The sequence below is a fragment of the Hyla sarda genome, chromosome 10, assembly GCF_029499605.1.
Source record: "Hyla sarda isolate aHylSar1 chromosome 10, aHylSar1.hap1, whole genome shotgun sequence".
NCBI classification, from domain to species: domain Eukaryota; kingdom Metazoa; phylum Chordata; class Amphibia; order Anura; family Hylidae; genus Hyla; species Hyla sarda.
This window is the reverse complement of record NC_079198.1, coordinates 136768063-136787679: the sequence shown is the minus strand read 5'-3', so window position 1 is coordinate 136787679 and position 19617 is coordinate 136768063. Positions and strand designations below refer to the sequence as shown.

General features: G+C 44.3%; 1 protein-coding gene across 13 annotated transcripts in view; it reads right to left on the bottom strand.

Annotated features, from left to right (window-relative positions):
- Positions 1-19617, bottom strand: part of TP73 (tumor protein p73) — a 184261-nt gene that overhangs the window by 9158 nt on the left and 155486 nt on the right. For 12 of the 13 annotated variants that reach the window (XM_056544417.1, XM_056544422.1, XM_056544416.1 and 9 more), the window contains 8 exons: positions 16956-17142; positions 14306-14421; positions 12572-12681; positions 12028-12176; positions 11506-11597; positions 5310-5434; positions 4707-4861; positions 3342-3477 (listed from right to left, as the gene is read on the bottom strand). In XM_056544417.1, the coding sequence (XP_056400392.1) occupies positions 3342-3477; positions 4707-4861; positions 5310-5434; positions 11506-11597; positions 12028-12176; positions 12572-12681; positions 14306-14421; positions 16956-17142 (1070 nt within the window). The remainder of the gene's footprint in view (positions 1-3341; positions 3478-4706; positions 4862-5309; positions 5435-11505; positions 11598-12027; positions 12177-12571; positions 12682-14305; positions 14422-16955; positions 17143-19617) is intronic. The other variant, XM_056544415.1, reaches the window with a different exon arrangement.

Genomic DNA, 19617 nt, shown 5'->3' with positions numbered 1-19617 from the left:
GTGTGTACATACATTACATTACTTATCCTCTACTGATCCTGAGTTATATCCTGTATTATCCTCAAGAGCTGTAGTCACCATTCTGCTGGTGAGGTCACTGTGTACATACATTACATTACTTATCCTGTACTGATCCTGAGTTATATCCTGTATTATACTCCAGAGCTGTACTCACTATTCTGCTGGTGAGGTCACTGTGTACATACATTACATTACTGATCCTGTGCTGATCCTGAGTTATATCCTGTATTATACTCCAGAGCTGTACTCACTATTCTGCTGGTGAGGTCACTGTGTACATACATTACATTACTTATCCTGTACTGATCCTGAGTTATATCCTGTATTATACTCCAGAGCTGTACTCACTATTCTGCTGGTGAGGTCACTGTGTACATACATTACATTACTTATCCTGTACTGATCCTGAGTTATATCCTGTATTATACCCCAGAGCTGTACTCACTATTCTGCTGGTGAGGTCACTGTGTACATACATTACATTACTTATCCTGTACTGATCCTGAGTTATATCCTGTATTATACCCCAGAGCTGTACTCACTATTCTGCTGGTGAGGTCACTGTGTACATACATTACATTACTTATCCTGTACTGATCCTGAGTTATATCCTGTATTATACCCCAGAGCTGTACTCACTATTCTGCTGGTGAGGTCACTGTGTACATACATTACATTACTTATCCTGTACTGATCCTGAGTTATATCCTGTATTATACACCAGAGCTGCACTCACTATTCTGCTGGTGGGGTCACTGTGTACATACATTACATTACTTATCCTGTACTGATCCTGAGTTATATCCTGTATTATACCCCAGAGCTGTACTCACTATTCTGCTGGTGAGGTCACTGTGTACATACATTACATTACTTATCCTGTACTGATCCTGAGTTATATCCTGTATTATACCCCAGAGCTGTACTCACTATTCTGCTGGTGAGGTCACTGTGTACATACATTACATTACTTATCCTGTACTGATCCTGACTTATATCTTGTATTATACTCCAGAGCAGTACTCACTATTCTGCTGGTGAGGTCACTGTGTACATACTTTACATTACTTATCCTGTACTGATCCTGAGTTATATCCTGTATTATACCCCAGAGCTGTACTCACTATTCTGCTGGTGAGGTCACTGTGTACATACATTACATTACTTATCCTGTACTGATCCTGAGTTATATCCTGTATTATACCCCAGAGCTGTACTCACTATTCTGCTGGTGAGGTCACTGTGTACATACATTACATTACTTATCCTGTACTGATCCTGAGTTATATCCTGTATTATACTTCAGAGCTGCACTCACTATTCTGCTGGTGAGGTCACTGTGTACATACATTACATTACTTATCCTGTACTGATCCTGAGTTATATCCTGTATTATACTCCAGAGCTGTACTCACTATTCTGCTGGTGGGGTGGTGGCTTCTCTCTTCTTCCTCCTTCCGTGCCAAGAGCTTGGTGCAGAAACTACCCCTTGAATCAATCACTGGACAGGACACGGCTGCAGTCAGTGATTGGCTGAGCCAGAAGGTCCTGCTCCAAGCGCTTGTCTCAGAGGCAGAAAGAAAACAGAAGATTGGAGGACCCGACGGAGGAGAATGGAAGCTGCAGGGGACCAGGACTAGGTGAGTATGTTATTTTCTATTTTCCACCCACTACCGCACCATATTATGTTTTTTTGTTTGTTTTAGTTTTTTTAATGCTGGCTAATCTATTCAAGACTTTAAGGTGGAGCAGAGAAGACATTATTATAGAGGAAAACTGTGGTGGCACAAAGCAGAAAATTGTGTAGGGAGCCCATAAGGTGGTCCTATAACTGTGTGATGGCACTTAGAGGAGCATAATTACTGTGTAAGGCCTAAAGGGGGCGCTGTTAGTGTCTGGAGCATTATATAAAGGAGAGTGCTGGGAAAGCAAAGAGCCTTTTCCCCATTATTCCTCAGTATCACCTCATCCATCCTCCACAAATACACCTGATATTTTAGTATTCTTGGACGTCAAGAAATCAACATGACAGCCTGGGCTCAACACACTTAGAGTGAAACCTTTACAAAAGACCACCCATCTGAGAAGACCACCTTATACAGACTGATATTTTTTTTTAATTCACCATTAAAGGGGTATTCCAGCCCAAACTTTTTTTTTTATAAATCAACTGGCTCCGGAAAGTTAAACAGATTTGTAAATAACTTCTATTAAAAAATCTTAATCCTTCCAATAGTTATTAGCTTCTGAAGTTGAGTTGTTGTTTTCTGTCTAACTGCTCTCTGATGACTCACATCCCGGGACGTGACATCATCATTGAGCAGTTAGACAGAATACCCCTTTAATTCTTCTCTTCTTTTAAAAGATCTCCCCACCCACCCCCCTAGACCACTTTTTTGTGCAATTTTCCAAATTACTTATTCCCTGTTATCCCTTCCCCAATCTTTGAATATGTTTTTTAAATTTTGAAAACCTTTAAAAAAAAGAAACGGTATAATATAGTTGGCCCACTGTGGTTAAAGGGGTACTCTGCCCCTAGACATCTTATCCTCTATACAAAGGATAGAGGATAAGATGTCTGATCGCGGGGGTTCCACCGCTGGGGACCCTGCAATCTTGGCTGCAACACCCCAGACATGCGATGCACGGAGCGAAGGAGGCTCGTGATGTCACAGTCTCGCCCCACTCGTGACTTCACGGCCACGCCCCCTCAATGCAAGTCAATGGGAGGGGGCGTGACATCGTCACGCCCCCTCCCATAGACTTGCATTGAGGGGGCGCGGCCGTGATGTCACGAGCCTCCGGCGCTGCACCCGACGATCTAAACGAATGCCGGGTGCGGCGGGACCCCCACGATCAGAAATCTTATTCCCTATCCTTTGGATATGGGATAAGATGTCTAGGGGAAGAGTACCCCTTTAACAAGGACCGACCTGTCCACTCTCCTGACTTCTGTTTTAGTAAATATTTGCTCTCCCCATAAAACAACAATTCTGGAGCATCTTTTCCTAGAACACTGTGTTGTGTCGTTCCTCTATTATTCCTCCTGGAAATGTTTGACAACGGTGCATTACCATTCTCTTACCAGTTGGTCGTGTTACGCAGACAGTGTTGCTTCTTTTTGTGTATTCCTTATGAATTGAGTGTGTATTATAAGGTTTATGCTGTATGTAGTTGTGCGTTGCACTGTATATGGCACAGTAGTTATCATGCTCAATGTTATAGGGCACGCTACGTCCGATTAGTTCACATAAGATGCATCTACGTTAGATTCATGCGAAGGAAGGATGACAACTCAAGTAATAGAGCCGGAGGTGTACCTGACAAGGCTGGGGTCGGCGTTATATGGCGGTGGGGGAGTGCAGTGTGACCCCGATACCATAGACTGTGAAGAGTGAGCGCCATTCATCTCCCCATTAGCTTGCATGGAGTGGTGGTTGTTCAGCATACCAGATCCTGGGGGCAGAGAAGGAAATCACATTAATACAAGGCAATGGGAACAGTATGAGGTACGGGCTAATTTTTTGCTTGTGGCTTCTCATACTAAATGATGATACTGAGAGCTTAAAGGGGTACTCCCCTGGAAAACATATATTTTTTAAATCAACTGGTGCCAGAAAGTTAAAGGGGTACTCCAGTGGAAAACATTTTTTTTAAGGGCTTTATAAGTCAACTGGTGCCAGAAAGTTAAACATATTTGTAAATTACATCTATTTAAAAATCTTAATCCTTCTAGTACTTATCAGCTTCTATTTACTCCACAGGAAGTTCTTTTCTTTTTGAATTTCCTTTCTGTCTGACCACAAGTGCTCTCTGCTGACACCTCTGTTCATTTTAGTAACTGTCCAGAGTAGGAGCAAATCCCCATAGCAAACCTCTCCTGCTGCAGACAGAGGTGTCAGCAGAGAGCACTGTGGTCAGAGAGAAAGGAAATTCAAAAAGAAAAGAACTTCCTGTGGAGAAAATAGAAGCTGATAACTACTAGAAGGATTAAAATTTTTAAATAGAAGTAATTTACCAATCTGTTTAACTTTCTGGCACCAGTTGATTTAAAAAAAAAAAGTTTTCCAGGGGAGTACTCCTTTAAAGGGGTACTCAGCTGCCCTAGCGTTCGATACATTTTGTTCTGAATGCTTGGAGCAGGTGGCGGGGGTCGTGACGCCATGCCATACATCCTCACTGAAAGCTTATAGGAGGCCGCCACGCCCCTTCCATAGACTTGCATTGAGGGGGTGTGGCTGTGATGTCACGACCCCCACCGCCCGCACCCAGCATTCTAAACGAACACCTCGTACTGCACAGAGATGAATAGGGGAAAAGATGTCTAGCAGTGGAGTACCCCTTTAAATTACAATGGAAATTTAGGTGCAATTTCTCCCATTTTTTTTTTTTATTATGCTGCACATTGTGGAATTTTTGTGGCAAAAAAAATCCACAATGAAAATTCTAATTCTAGACTCCACAAAAAAAAAAAAAATTTAAATTAAATGTTCATTTTTTCAGGGAATCTGATATAAATGCATTGTCTTCAAAAGAGACGGCACATGTCTGAGGCCACATTGCTACGGCGGTGCCTGCTACGCTAAGAATGTCCACCTGGAATCCAAGGTCCATGATTGTGAAGTCCTAACACTTCTCCAGTATAAAGACCCTGATTAGTAAGTTGAGGTAATAAATATTCTTACCCATTGGTATCATTCCCGGTGCAGTGTTTACTCCATGCTGGTGGTTGGGCTGCCCCACAAGCTGGTTGACGGACGGCAGTTTGTTGATTCCTCCATGGACTTTATTCATTGAAGAGATTACCGGGCCATAAGACGTCTGTGACTGCAGATGGGCACTGGAAATGAATACACGTCATTCAAGCCATAGGACTCCTTCTCGTACCATCTTACCCTGTCCAGATATGTCACATATGTCACATTATGTAATTTATAAGGTTTTCCAAATCCCTCCAAGCTTGTATTGGGAAGCAGTCATCTGAAGCGCCCCCTGCTGGTGTGGGTTCACACCATCACAGCCCACTATCACAGGGCAGGAGGGCCAGTGATGTTAGAGAAGAGAGAGGTGTTTCCCCTCAATAGTTTGATACAATGGTTGTATTGTCGGCTTGTACCGGTTCACATAACTAGGAGAGAGGGACGGGGCAGATGACTCCTGCCTTTGGCCCCATAGTTGCATCTATGGTAACCATGACCCTGCCCTGTGGATATATTTTCAGTGATGGGGGCACAGGGGGTGTCTCGTCCGCCTCAATCCTACATACATATATAGTGTGGGGGTCTTACTGTCTCTGAAGCAGCTGCTGCTGTTGCTGTCGGTAGGAGTCCACCAGCTGCTGCGGCACCAGCTCCACCAGCTCAAGACTTTCCTTTATCTTCATAAGGATTTCAAAGTTCTCCCGACCACGAACCTGAAACACAAGAGACAAACGGGACAGAGATGAAGACAATCCAGAGAACATAGAAACATCTATAGGTGACACACTACAGAGGGGGCGGTCATAATAAAGATAGACACAACCTACAGCACAACGCATTCCTGTAAGGTCTTTAATGAGTGCACATTATATGTATATAGAAGTATGCCTTTACTGATGGACATACTTCACCTTTACTGACATGTATACAAAGCACCTCTATTGACATGTATATATTGTATCTTTACTGACATGTATACATTTCACCTTTAATGGCATGAATATAGAGCATCTTAACTGACATATGTATACAGTGGGGCAAAAAAGTATTTAGTCAGCCACCAATTGTGCAAGTTCTCCCACTTACAAGGATGAGAGGCTGTAATTTTCATCATAGGTTATAACCTCAACTATGAGAGACAGAATGAGAAAAAAAAATCCATAAAATCACTTTGTCTGATTTTTAAAGAATTTATTTGCAAATTACGGTGGAAAATAAGTATTTGGTCACCTACAAACAAGAAAGATTTCTGTCTCTCACACACCTGTAACTTTAAGAGTCTCCTCTGTCCTCCACTCGTTACCTGTATTAATGTAATCGGTTTGAACTTGTTATCAGTATAAAAGACACCTGTCCACAACCTCAAACAGGCACACTCCAAACTCCACTATGGCCAAGACCAAAGAGCTGTCGAAGGACACCAGAAACAAAATTGTAGACCTGCACCAGGCTCGGAAGACTGAATCTGCAATAAGCAAGCAGCTTGGTGTGAAGAAATCAACTGTGGGAGCAATTATTAGAAAATGGAAGACATACAAGACCGCTGATACTCTCCCTCGATCTGGGGCTCCATGCAAGATCTCACCCCGTTGTGTCAAAGTGATCACAAGAACAGTGATCAAAGATCCCAGAACCACACAAGGGGACCTAGTGAATAACCTGCAGAGAACTGGGACCAAAGTAATAAAGGCTACCATCAGTAACACACTACACCACCAGGAACTCAAATCATACAGTGCCAGACATGCCCCCCTGCTTAAGCAAGTACATGTCCAGGCCCGTCTGAAGTTTGCTAGAGAGTATTTGGATGATCCAGAAGAGGATTGGGAGGATGTCATATGGTCAGATGAAACCAAAGTAGAACTTTTTGGTAAAAACTCAACTCGTCGTGTTTGGAGGAGAAAGAATGATGAGTGGCATCCAAAGACCAACATACCTACTGTGAAGCATGGGGGTGGAAACATCATGCTTTGGGGCTGTTTTTCTGCTAAGAGACCAGGACGACTGATCAGTGTAAGGGAAAGAATGAATAGGGCCATGTATCGTGAGATTTTGAGTGAAAACCTCCTTCCATCAGAAAGGGCATTGTAGATGAAACGTGGCTGGGTCTTTCAGCATGACAACGATCCCAAACACACTGCCCGGGCAATGAAGGAGTGGCTTCGTAAGAAGCATTTCAAGGTCCTGGAGGGGCCAAGACAGTGTCCAGATCTCAATCCTATAGAAAACCTTTGGAGGGAGTTGAAAGTCCATGTTGCCCAGTGACAGCCCCAAAACATCACTGCTCTAGATGAGATCTGCATGGAGGAATGGGACAAAATACCAGCAACAGTGTATGAAAACCTTGTGAAGACTTACAGAAAATGTTTGACCTCTGTCATTGCCAACAAAGAGGATATAACAAAGTATTGAGATGAACTTTTCTTATTGACCAATACTTATTTTCCATCATAATTTGCAAATAAATTATTTCAAAATCAGACAATGTGATTTTATGGATTTTTTCTCATTCTGTCTCTCATAGTTAAGGTTATAACCTATGATGGAAATTACAGCCTCTCATCTTTATAAGGGGGAGAACCTGCACAACTGGTGGCTGACTAAATACTTTTTTGACCCACTGTATTGCACTAACATGTATACAATGTGCCATTACTGACACATATACAGTGCACCTTTACTTACATGTACATAGGCCCACATTTACTATAGTATTTACACCCTTTTTTTCCCGTACATTTGGCGCAATTTTGGCGCATCTTTCAAAAATTTGCGCCTTTTTGTAGCTAGACGTTTTTGCTTCTTCCAGATGTTGTACACTCTTTTATATTTTGAGTAGTCTGTAGACGTGATTTTATGAAGCGTGCCTTTTTGTAAAAAGGCGCAAAAAAAGGCGCAAAGCCACTGAAAAGTGTCTAAAACTACACCATCCCAGACCTGGCGTAGCTTTTTGGTGTATGTGAAGAGAGAAATTTCAGAAAGTGTTTACCTGCACAAAATTTATCAAATGCTCTGTGAACATTTAATAAATGTGGTGCTCCTACACATTACCAGCACACACAAAAAAGGGTGTAAAAATGCTTCACTTACACCTACAATGATAAATGTGGGCCATAGTGCATCTTTACTGATAAGTATACAACACATATTTACTAACATGAATACAATGTGCCAATTCTGACACATATATAGTGCACCTTTACTTACATGTACATAGTGCATCTTTACTGATAAGTATACAACACATATTTACTAACATGTATACAATGCAGTGGCGTTGCGACCCGGGTGCGGGGGGTGCGGCCTGCACCGGGTGACACCAACCTAATGGGGTGACACCAAGACGCTCCGCAGCACCCACACCCCCTCCCCAGCTACACTGACACCCCCCTATGTGCCCGACCGGCCTCCCATCCGTCAGCACACACCCCCTGTGCTGTGTGTGCGGTGCGCCCGTCCGTTAGCAACCCCCCCCCCCTTTCAGTGCGCCCGGCCGTCATCACGCCCCCCCCCCCCCTCCTCACCTCCCCCCTCACCTCCCCCAGTACTGTGCCCGGCCTCCGCTCCCACGTCTGCGCCGGCCTGACGTCACACCGCATGGCCGCGCAGGGGGACGTCAGTTACGTCACTCGCATTGCGCCCGGTGAGAAGGATCGCTGCGCTGGATGGGTGAGTGTGTGTGTCTGTCTCTATCTATGTTTGTGTGTGTGTGTGTGTGTGACTCTGTGTATTTGTGTGACTCTGTGTGTGACTGTGTGTTTGTGTGACTCTGTGTGTGACTGTGTGTGTGTGTGACTGTGTGACTCTGTGTGTGACTCTGTGTGTGACTCTGTGTGTGTGTGACTGTGTGACTCTGTGTGTCTGTCTGTGAGTGTGTGTCTCTCTGACTGTGTGTGTTTGTGTGTGTCTCTCTCTGTGTTGTATGTGTTTTTTTTTTGTGTGTGTGTGTGTGTGTGTGTGTGTGTGGGGAGACTTTGACGCATTGTGGGGAACCTGCAAGGGAACCTGCGGCCTAATGTGGGGAGTCTATGCTACCTAATGTGGGGAGTCTATGCTACCTAATGTGCGGAGTATATGCTACCTAATGTGCGGAGTCTATGATACCTAATGTGCGGAGTCTATGCTACCTAATGTGGGGAGTCTATGCTAGCTAATGTGGGGAATCTGTGCTACCGAATGTGGGGAAACTGCTACCTAATGTGGGGAATCTGTGCTACCTAATATGGGGAAATTGCTACCTAATGTGGGGTAACTGGTACCTACCTAATGTGGGGAAACTAGTACCAAATGTGGGGAATCTATGCTGCCTAATGTGGGGAAAAGATGCTACCTAATGTGGGGAAACTGCTACCTACCTAATGTGGGGGAACTGCTGCCTACCTAATGCTCCCCCCCCTGGCAGTAGCACCCTCATCATCCGCCAGCAACTACCCCCCCCCCCCCCCAGCAGCACCTCCATCAGCAGATCCTGATGGTGGATGATGGCGGTGCTCCTGCCAGGAGGATGATCCTGCCGATGGATGATGGGGGTGATACTGCCAGGGGGGATGGCCAGTAGCACCCTCATCATCCTTCAGCAACACCCCCCCCCCCAGTAGTTGCACCCCGATCATCCACTAGCAACACCACCAATACCCCCCTCCCGTGGTAATAGCATCAGCTAACGGATGTTGAGGGGTGTTACTGCGGTTGTGGTATTATAGTCAGAGGGTGCACTGTATGGCAACGTTATATTCAGAGGGCGCAGTTTGTGGTAGTGTTATATTCAGAGAGCGCTGTGTGTGGTAGTATTATATTCAGAGGGCGCAGTTTGTGGTAGTGTTATATTCAGAGGGCACAGTGGGTGGTAGTATTATATTCAGAGGGCGCAGTTTGTGGTAGTATTATATTCAGAGGGCACAGTGGGTGGTAGTATTATATTCAGAGGGCGCAGTTTGTGGTAGTATTATTAGAGATGAGCGAACTTACAGTAAATTCGATTCGTCACGAACTTGTCGGCTCAGCAGTTGATGACTTATCCTGCGTAAATTAGTTCAGCCTTCAGGTGCTCCGGTGGGCTGGAAAAGGTGGATACATTCATAGGAAAGAGTCTCCTAGGACAATATCCACCTTTTCCAGCCCACGGGAGCACTGGAAAGCTGAACTAATTTATGCAGGAAAAGTCATCAACTGCCGAGCCGAGAAGTTTGTGACGTGTTGAATTTACTGTAGTTTGCTCATCTCTAAGTATTATATTCAGAGGGCGCAGTGGGTGGTAGTAATATATTCAGAGTGTACAGTATGTGTTGGTATTATATTCAGAGGGTACAGTATGTGATAGTATTATATTCAGGGGTACAGTATGTGATAGTATTATATTCAGGGGTACAGTATGTGATAGTATTATATTCAGGGGTACAGTATGTGGCAGATTTATATTCAGAGTGTACAGTATGTGTTGGTATTATATTCAGAATGTACAGTGTGTGGTATTATTATATTCAGTGGGTATGGTGTATGGAAGGTTTATAATCAAAGAGTATAGTGTATAGTAGTATTATATTTAGAGGATACAGTGTCTGGCAGGTTTATAATAATAATTGTTTTCATATAGAGGATGAGAATGCGCTGACATAGTGAGGAGACGTCTGGGCGTCACATTCTACAGACAGAAGTTTTAGCTGGACCAGGCGGTATGTACCATCTGAATTAGATAAGGGAAGACTATAGAGAAGACGTCACTGATATCATTGTGTATTCTCCTCTCTGTGTCCTATCAGAGCTGTAGTCACTTGTCAGTTCTACAGTTATGGTCAGTGAAACTACAACTCCCAGCATAACCTCACCACTGCATAAAGTACTGGAAAACATTTTTTTTTAATCAACTGGTGCTACAAAGTTAAACAGATTTGTAAATTACTTCTATTTAAAAATCTTAATCCTTCCAGTACTTATTAGCTGCTGTATAAGCGATTCACAGGAAGTTATTTTCTTTTTTAATTTCTTTTCTGTCTGACCACAGTGCTCTGTGCTGACACCTCTGTCCATGTCAAGAACTGTCCATAGTAGGAGCAAATCCCCATAGCAAACCTATCCTGCTCTGGACAGTTCCTGACATGGACAGAGGTGTCAGCAAATAGCACTGTGGTCAGATTGGAAAGAACTACGCAACTTCCTGTGGAGCATACACCAGCTCATAAGTACTGTAAGTATTAAGATTTTAAATAGAAGTAATTTAAAAATCTGTTTAACTTTCTGGCACCAGTTGATATAAAAGTAAATGTTTTCCAGTGGAGTACCCCTTTAAGTAATTCTGGGAGCTGTATATTTAAATGGTGAAAACTTCTTTAACACTTTCCCATTCTGTGGCAACTGGTATATCTGATTATTATACTGGAATTTCTCACAATGCGCTACAACAGTGGTGTCTGTCACAACAGGCTAAAAACTTACTGAGGGGGGGAGGGGGGAGGTATGGGGGTGACACCATTTTCTACCGCACCGGGTGACACCAACCCTAGCAACGCCACTGATACAATGTGCCAATTCTGACACATATACAGTGCACCTTTACTTACATGTACATAGTGCATCTTTACTGATAAGTATACAACACATATTTACTAACATGTATACAATGTGCCAATTCTGACACATATACAGTGCACCTTTACTTACATATACATAGTGCATCTTTACTGATAAGTATACAACACATATTTACTAACATGTATACAATACGCCTTTACTGACATGTATATATTGTACCCTTACTGATGTGTACACATATTGCACCTTTACTCACAGGTACGTAATAGATCTCCTCCTCCCCATGGCGTCTCTTCTTGATGTTAGTGCCCAGAGCCGGGACCCCTTGAGGACTCTGCTTACACGATGCTGATAAAAAATGGTGATGAGGAATTTAATGATAAACTCAGAGATATTTGAAGAAAAATGTGAAAATACAGACAGAGATGAAAAGCTGCAGGACACTTTAAATTGTGATCAGAAAGATGGCGAGATACTATGCAAAGTATTATGCTCCCTAATCACTTTGAGGAAGGAAAGTGAGTTTTCTTAAGTGTCGGAATCAGTGTTTCCCAACCAGGGTGCCTCCAGCTGTTGCAAAACTACAACTCCCAGCATGCCCGGACAGCCTAAGGCTGTCTGGGCATGCTGGGAGTTGTAGTTTTGCAGCAACTGAAGGAACCCTGGTTGGGAAATACAGGAACTATTCACTGCTGTGGTGTAATACTGCTTTGGAAATCCAGAGGGCAGCAGAGATAGAAGCAGTTGGATGGGATGGAATGAAATATACTTCTCGTACACTCACTGCGCTTGTTGCCGTTGCCATTTTTGGCCGCTGTCTCGTTTAATGCCGCCTGTTCCCTGAAATGATCTTCATCTGCTTTCCTGTCTCTTCCTGGACAAGCGCAGATCCGACCTTCAAACGACCGTCTGCCCAGAACTTGTCCGCTGCAAAACAAGACAATTGTTATGGACACCCATTTTAAAGGGGTACTCAGACTCAACAGATTTGTAAATTACTTCTATTAAAAAAATCTTAATCCTTCCAGATTTTTTAGTAGAAGTAATTTACAAATCTGTTTAACTTTCTGGCACCAGTTGATTTAAAAAAAAAAAAAGTTTTCCACCGGAGTACCCCTTTAAGCACTAAGAGGTGCCAATTGTTATTGTCAGTCAATCAAATGGCCAAAACTGAGGATTGTTTCCCATAACTACCGGGCTCCTGAGTATGAACCTGAACAGGACATTAGGACCTCAGGGCTTTCAAGAATAATTGGCCCCTGTACTATGTATTCAGCCTACAGGGGGCGCAGTCTGACATTGATATAATGAAGATCACTCACTCCCTGGTCTCCAGAGTGATAATAATCAGGATGGGTCTTCTGTTCATCCCTCCAACACAGCTACTGTTACACATGAAGTTATAGAGGATCGTGGTGAACTCGGTGCCGACCTACAAGAGATGAAAAAGAAAACATAATAAGGGTATGTTCACACTACAGAGTGTGAACGGAATCTCCGCTCGCTGAACTCAGCGAGCGGAGATTCAGACTGGCAGCCGGCGGTGGCGGAAGGACCGCGCGGCACTGCGCCGTCACCATTGACGGCTATGCAGTGCTCGAGGACTTCCGCGCAAAGAATGAACATGTTCTTTCTTTGCCCGGAACAATTTCAACGGAGGAATTGTCCGCCGCTGAAATTCCGCAGTGTGAACGGGCCTCGCGGAGACCCATTCACACTGATGTTAAGTTCACACTGCGGAATTCCGCGGGGAATTCCGTAGTGTGAACTTACCCTTAGGGGGAATTTATCAACTGGTGCGCACCTGCCAAACTGCGCGCGCGCAATGTGTTTCATTTTGCACTATAATGATCATCTAATTTTGCACAATTTTTATGTTGTCTGAGCAGATGGTTGGTGTGCTGAATTTATCACTTGCGCAAAAAAGATTTTTTTTTCCCCCGCAAATGTATTGCAAAGACGGGCTGGCAGGAAGGTGTGTGACATTTTTACCCCTTTTTTTTTGTACTATCCAGGGGCTTCCTGTCATCTGCGCAAATGTTAAGTGAGGTGCGCAACATAAAACATTTTTGCGCAGCAACTGGGAAAATCAGACAATTACGAAGCAGGTTTTACATTGTGTAAAAATTTGCGCTAATAATAAATTCCCCCCCCCAGTCCACATCAGCGCAGAATTCCATAGATGTAAATCTGTCCAACATATACAGGGTGGTATAGTTTTTCCAGATAAATATTATCCTTTGTGTCGTGAGAAATTATACAATGTTCGCCTTTCTGTATCAATTTTTCATGCTTTTTCTGGCTCTCCACTTGTCCATTTTTGTGGTTTTTCAAATGGAATCGGTCCTGGTCATGTGACAGACACACAGGTGCGCCCGTCACATTTCCAGGACTGATTTCTATTTATCGGAAAATTGTATAAACTATTTTCTGTATCAAAAATAAGATGTTTGCTGAAACCGGAATAACCGCTATAGCTCTAGGAGTCTATAGATTGCAGGCAAGAAATGGTTAAAGGGGTATTCCAGGCAAAAACTTTTTTATATATATTTCAACTGGCTCCGGAAAGTTAAACAGATTTGTAAATTACTTCTATTAAAAAAAATCTTAATCCTTCCAATAGTTATTAGCTTCTGAAGTTTTCTGTCTAACTGCTCAATGATGATGTCACGTCCCGGGAGCTGTGCATGATGGGAGAATATCCCCATAGGAACTGCACAGCTCCCGGGATGTGAGTCATCAGAGAGCAGTTAGACAGAAAACAACAACTCAACTTCAGAAGCTAGTAATTATTGGAAGGATTAAGATTTTTTAATCTAAGTAATTTACAAATCTGTTTAACTTTCCAGAGCCAGTTCATATATATAAAGTTTTGGCCTGGAATACCCCTTTAACAGATTCATGCAATGGTTTATACCAGTGTGCCTCCAGCTGTGGCAAAACTACAACTCTCAGCATGCCCGGACAGCCTTTGGCTGTCCGGGCATGCTGAGAGTTGTAGTTTTGCCACAGCTGGAGGCACACTAGTTGGGAAACACATGAAGAAGATCAGTTACCTGCGGCGGCTCATAAGGCACCATTACGCTTTGTCTACCAGTAACAGGATCATCTACGTATTGGGATAAGTTATTGCCTTCTACGCGGATCAGGTGGCTGGCTGGTGCTGCCTGACCTGAAAGGTAAAGAATCATTATTAATACACAAAGTGACCATAAGGTGGCGCTGCAATTCTTCTAGCAACAGGTTGAACTTGATTGCATTTCTTTAGCTTTTTTGGAAACATTTTAGAGAGAGGGGGATGGAGTCTCATCACTGCACCTGGTTAAAGGGGTATTCCGGTGGAAAACTTTTTTTTAATTTTTTTAAATCAACTGGTGCCAGAAGGTTAAACAGATTTGTAAATTACTTCTATTAAAAAAATCTAAATCCTTCCAGTACTTATTAGCTGCTGAATACTACAGAGGCAATTATTTTCTTTTTGGAACACAGAGCTCTCTGCTGACATCATGACCACAGTGCTCTCTGCTGACATCTCTGTCCATTTTAAGAACTGTCCAGAGTAGGAGAAAATCCCCATAGCAAACATATGCTGCTCTGGACAGTTCCTAAAATGGACAGAGATGTCAGCAGAGAGCACTGTGCTCGTGATGTCAGCAGAGAGCTCTGTGTTCCAAAAAGAAAATAATTTCCTCTGTAGTATTCAGCAGCTAATAAGTACTGGAAGAATTAAGATTTTTTAATAGAAGTAATTTACAAATCTGTTTAACTTTCTGGCACCAGTTGATAAAAAAAAAAGTTTTCCACAGGAGTACCCCTTTAAACTAAGCAATATGCATGCTATTATGCAAGTTTCCTAGGGAAAACTTTCCTTTTTAGGTCCATTTGGTCACTCTATTATTTAATCCACTATTTTACCAGTTTATCTATTTCAGTCTGCATATTTCATGATTATATACCTCCCTGATGATGCCACTATTAACCTGGTGGTAGAAACGCGTCGGCATTTTTTTTCTATATTTCCGGGTGTTAAATCAGGTGTGGATTTGCTGCACCCCAGTATGTGGCATCTCTGGACTGGCTGATTTTTGTCAGTTCCAGACTGAGCCCTATATTTGTGTAATTTAGACCGATTTTTTTTGTATATACATCATCACCTAAATACATCCCTTTGTGGCTTACCTTTTATTGTGATTTATTAAAGGTTACGTTTTATGGCACATCCTGAACACTTGTTCCCATAATCCCACATAATAAGGCCACAGATTGCCACTAGTGAACTAAACCCGGCTTTGTGGTGACCCGAAATTACAAACCCCATAGATGTATCTCGGACCCCAGCGCTGCCCACCCTAGATTTTCATAGGTCACCAATCTCTCATTATAGGACACTGCTGAGTCAAAAGGATTGACCATATTTCTTCTATACAGGTAGAGCTGGGCGGTATGACCAAAAATGTGTATCACGGTATTCTTGTAAGTTAAGGTGGTTCCACGGTATTCAACAGTATTTTCCAACCCCCGCCCCCATCATGTGACCCGTGGGCGTTGCTTCTCTCCACGCCCCCCCCCCCCTTGGTTTATCCCTCGGTTTACCCGCAAGCGCAGCTCTCCTCATCCTCCTGTGACCTGCGGGCCAGCAGGCTCCTTACATGACAGTGCGCTCAGCCTATCACCGGTCGAGGCAGGACATCGCTGCGGCCAGCGATAGGCTGACGGCTCTGTGACGTTCCCATCCCCAGCGTGAGGCCGATACCGGAGCAACGGGGGAACGTAGGAAGGTGAGTTAAAGTTTATTTTGTTTATTTTTGCAGCCCGGGCACAGGAATATGTAGTACAGTACAGAGTTCCAGCGCCGGCGGCCCGCAACTCACAGGAGGATGAGGAGAGCAGCGCGTGCGGGTGACATACGATTAGTTCCCCGATGTGGGGGACAGCGCAACGCTGGGCTGATTATTTATTGGGGGGGGGGGGTGAGAGAAGCAGAACAGCGCCTGCGGGTCACATATGATTCGTTCCCCGATGTGGGGACAGTTGCTGCGGCTGATAATTCATTAATTCGAGGGGGGGAGAGGCCAAACTGGTATTGCGGTATGGGAAAAATTGATATCGTGCAGGAAAAAAAATTCGGTTTTCGGGATGAACCGGTATACCGCCCAGCACTATATACAGGTATCTGATTTGTCTCCATCACTGACATGATGAGACTTAGTCTGAAGACAGGGAGGATCATGAAAGGTTCTGGCACGGGGTCCCAAGCTCCAGTTGCTCCTCACAATAAATCACAAATGATTAAATATTATGCAACTAATAATCCACGCCTCCGCCCAGAATCTGTAGGTACATGTCACGTGGTGGGAAACACATCTGGGAAACTCCACTAAGTAGATTAAGATGATGAGTGAGAACTCCGCAGCTTAATTCCCACTGATTCCACCACTGGGGGCACCATAAAGGCACTGACCTTTGGTAAGCCCCATTTTGGGAATTATGGTGGTCCCTGACCAATACTCCTTCTATAGCTTACAGTGTTGGCAGTGGCATCCAAACCTTGGCCCTCCAGATGTTGCAAAACTACAACTCCCAGCATGCCTGGACAGCCTTCGGCTGTCCGGGCATGCTGGAAGTTGTAGTTTTGCATAAGCTGGAGATACAAAGTTTGGAGACCACTGCAGTATGGCGTCCGTTAGATCCAGGTCCCCCACTTACCATCATTGAAATCCCGTCCCAGCTCGTGGTTTGGGCAGCGTTTCACTACTTCCGTCACGTGTTCCGCTTTTTTGTAGACCGGCATGGCCCGGATGACCGTGCCCGGCGGGGGAGGGCCGGATACTTTGATCTGGATGGGGCACGTCTTGGCGATCTGGCAGTAGAGTTTCTTCAACAAAGGGGAGTACTACAAGAAAAAGAAAACTCAGCATAAGGGAACATCGCAACAATGCGGGAAGGTCAGCAGTACACAGACAGTGTTCTGGAATTAAAGGAGAACTCCAGAGGGGAAGAAAAAAAAAATAATCAACACGTGCAAAAAAATTCTACAGATATGTAAATTACTTTTATTTAGGAGACGTTCAGCTTTAAATAATCTTGATGCAATTTCCATAAATTTGCATAACACTAGCGCATAAAACTTCGGCCTTCCTAAATGTGAACCACTGACTGCAGAATGAGCTTTGAGTGGAGTCTGTAGCCATGGAGGCACGTGGGCATTCGTAGGGGCTGTATACACAAAACTGTAGGACATTTTTAATTAAAACTATTTGCAAAGATGCTTCATTTTTATTTTATTTATTTACTGTATTTATTTAAGTAAAATCCATTTGCCTATAAATTTAAGCCTCCTTTCACTCCTCAGATATGTCTCTGAATGGGGTTTTGTTAAAGGGGTACTCCGGTAGAAAACTATTTTTTATTTTAAATCAACTGGTGCCAGAAAGTTATACAGATTGGTAAATTACTTCTATTTAAAAATCTTAATCCTTCCAGTACTTATCAGCTGCTGTATGCTCCACAGGAAGTTGTGTAGTTCTTTTCTGTCTGACCACAGTGCTCTCAGGAACTGTCCAGAGTAGGAGAGGTTTGCTATGGGGATTTGCTCCTGCTCTGGACAGTTCCTGACACGGACAGAGGTGTCAGCAGAGAGCACTGTGGTCAGATTGGAAAGAACTACCCAACTTCCTGTGGAGCATACAGCAGCTGATAAGTACTGGAAGGATTAAGATTTTTAAATAGAAGTAATTTACAAATCTGTGTAACTTTCAGGCACGTGTTGATTTAAAAAAAAAAAAAAATTCCACAGGAGTACCCCTTTAACCTCTTAAGGACCAGGCACGTACTCATACGTCGGTGGGAATTTCTGACCCCGCCGCGTGCCGGGCGGGGACCGGGGTGACTGCTGATATCGATCAGCAGTCACCCCGCGCAAATGCCCAGGGGGGGTCATCCGACCCCCCCATGTCGGCAATCGGCGCAAATCGCAAGTGATTTCACACTTGCGATTTGCGCGATTCCGGGTCATTACGGGTCTATGGTGACCCGGAATAGAAGGGGGATCGCGGTTGTCTAAGACACCCACAATCCCCCTGAAGAGATAGGAGTGAGGTGGCAGGGGTGCCACCCCTCCTATCCCTGCTATTGGTGGTCTAGACGCGACCACCAATAGCAGATCGGGGGCGGGGGGGCTAACTTTTGTTTTCCCCGTCCTGCCCACCCACAATAGGCGGGGCAGAACGGGGAAACGGCGGGGACCGGCGCCGGAGTCCACTTACTGATCTGCGGAGGCTGCGGGCGACAATCGGCGTCGGAGATCGGGGGCGGCGATGTCGTGCAGCAGGCTCCCTGGATCCGACGGAAGCCGGTAAGTTGCCTAGCAACATCTGGAGGGCTGCAGTCCGAGACGACTATGTAGTGGTCTCTATACTGTAGCACTCCAGATGTTGCAAAACTACAACTCCCAGCATGCCCAGACCGCTGTTTGGGCATGCTGGGAGTTGTAGTTTTGCAACAGCTGGAGGGCTACAGTTTGAGACCACTATATGGTAGTCTCTGAAATATAGCCCTCCAGATCTTGCAAAACTACAACTCCTAGCATGCCCACACAACTGTTTGCTGTCTGGGCAAGCTGGGATTTGTAGTTTTGCAGCATCTGGAGGGCCACAGTTTGCAGTGGTCTCTATACTGTAGCTCTCCAGATGTTGCAAAAATGCAAATCCCAGCATGCTGGGAGTTCTAGTTGCAATCAATCCAGCTGTTACATAACTAAATCTCCCAGCATGCCCTTCGGTGATCAGTACATGCTGGGAGTTGTAGTTTTGCAACAGCTGGAGGCACACTGGTTGGAAAATATTGAGTTGGATAACAGAACCTAACTGAAGGTTTTTCAACCAGTGTGCCTCCAGCTGTTGCAAAAGTACAACTCCCAGACTGCATGGTCTGTCAGTACATGCTGGGAGTTGTAGTTTTGAAACAGCTGGAGGTTTGCCCCCCCCCATGTGAACGTACAGGGTACATTCACACGGGCAGGCTGACAGTAAGTTTTCTGCTTGAAGTATGAGCTGCTGCAAATTTTTCGCCGCAGCGCAAACTCCTAGCAGGGAACTCACTGTAAACCTCCGCCAGTGCGAATGTACCCTAAAAACACTACACTACACTAACACATGATAAAGTGTAAAACACTACATATATACCCCCTTAAACTGTCCCCCCCCCCCCCCTCAATAAAAATGAATTGGTGATTTGCACAGGGGTGGCTAATTTTACAGCGGTTCTGACATAAACGCAAAAAAATAAATACCGACATGTGACCCCATTTTGGAAACTACACCCCTCACGTAATGTAACAAAGGGTATAGTGAGCCTTAACACCCCACAG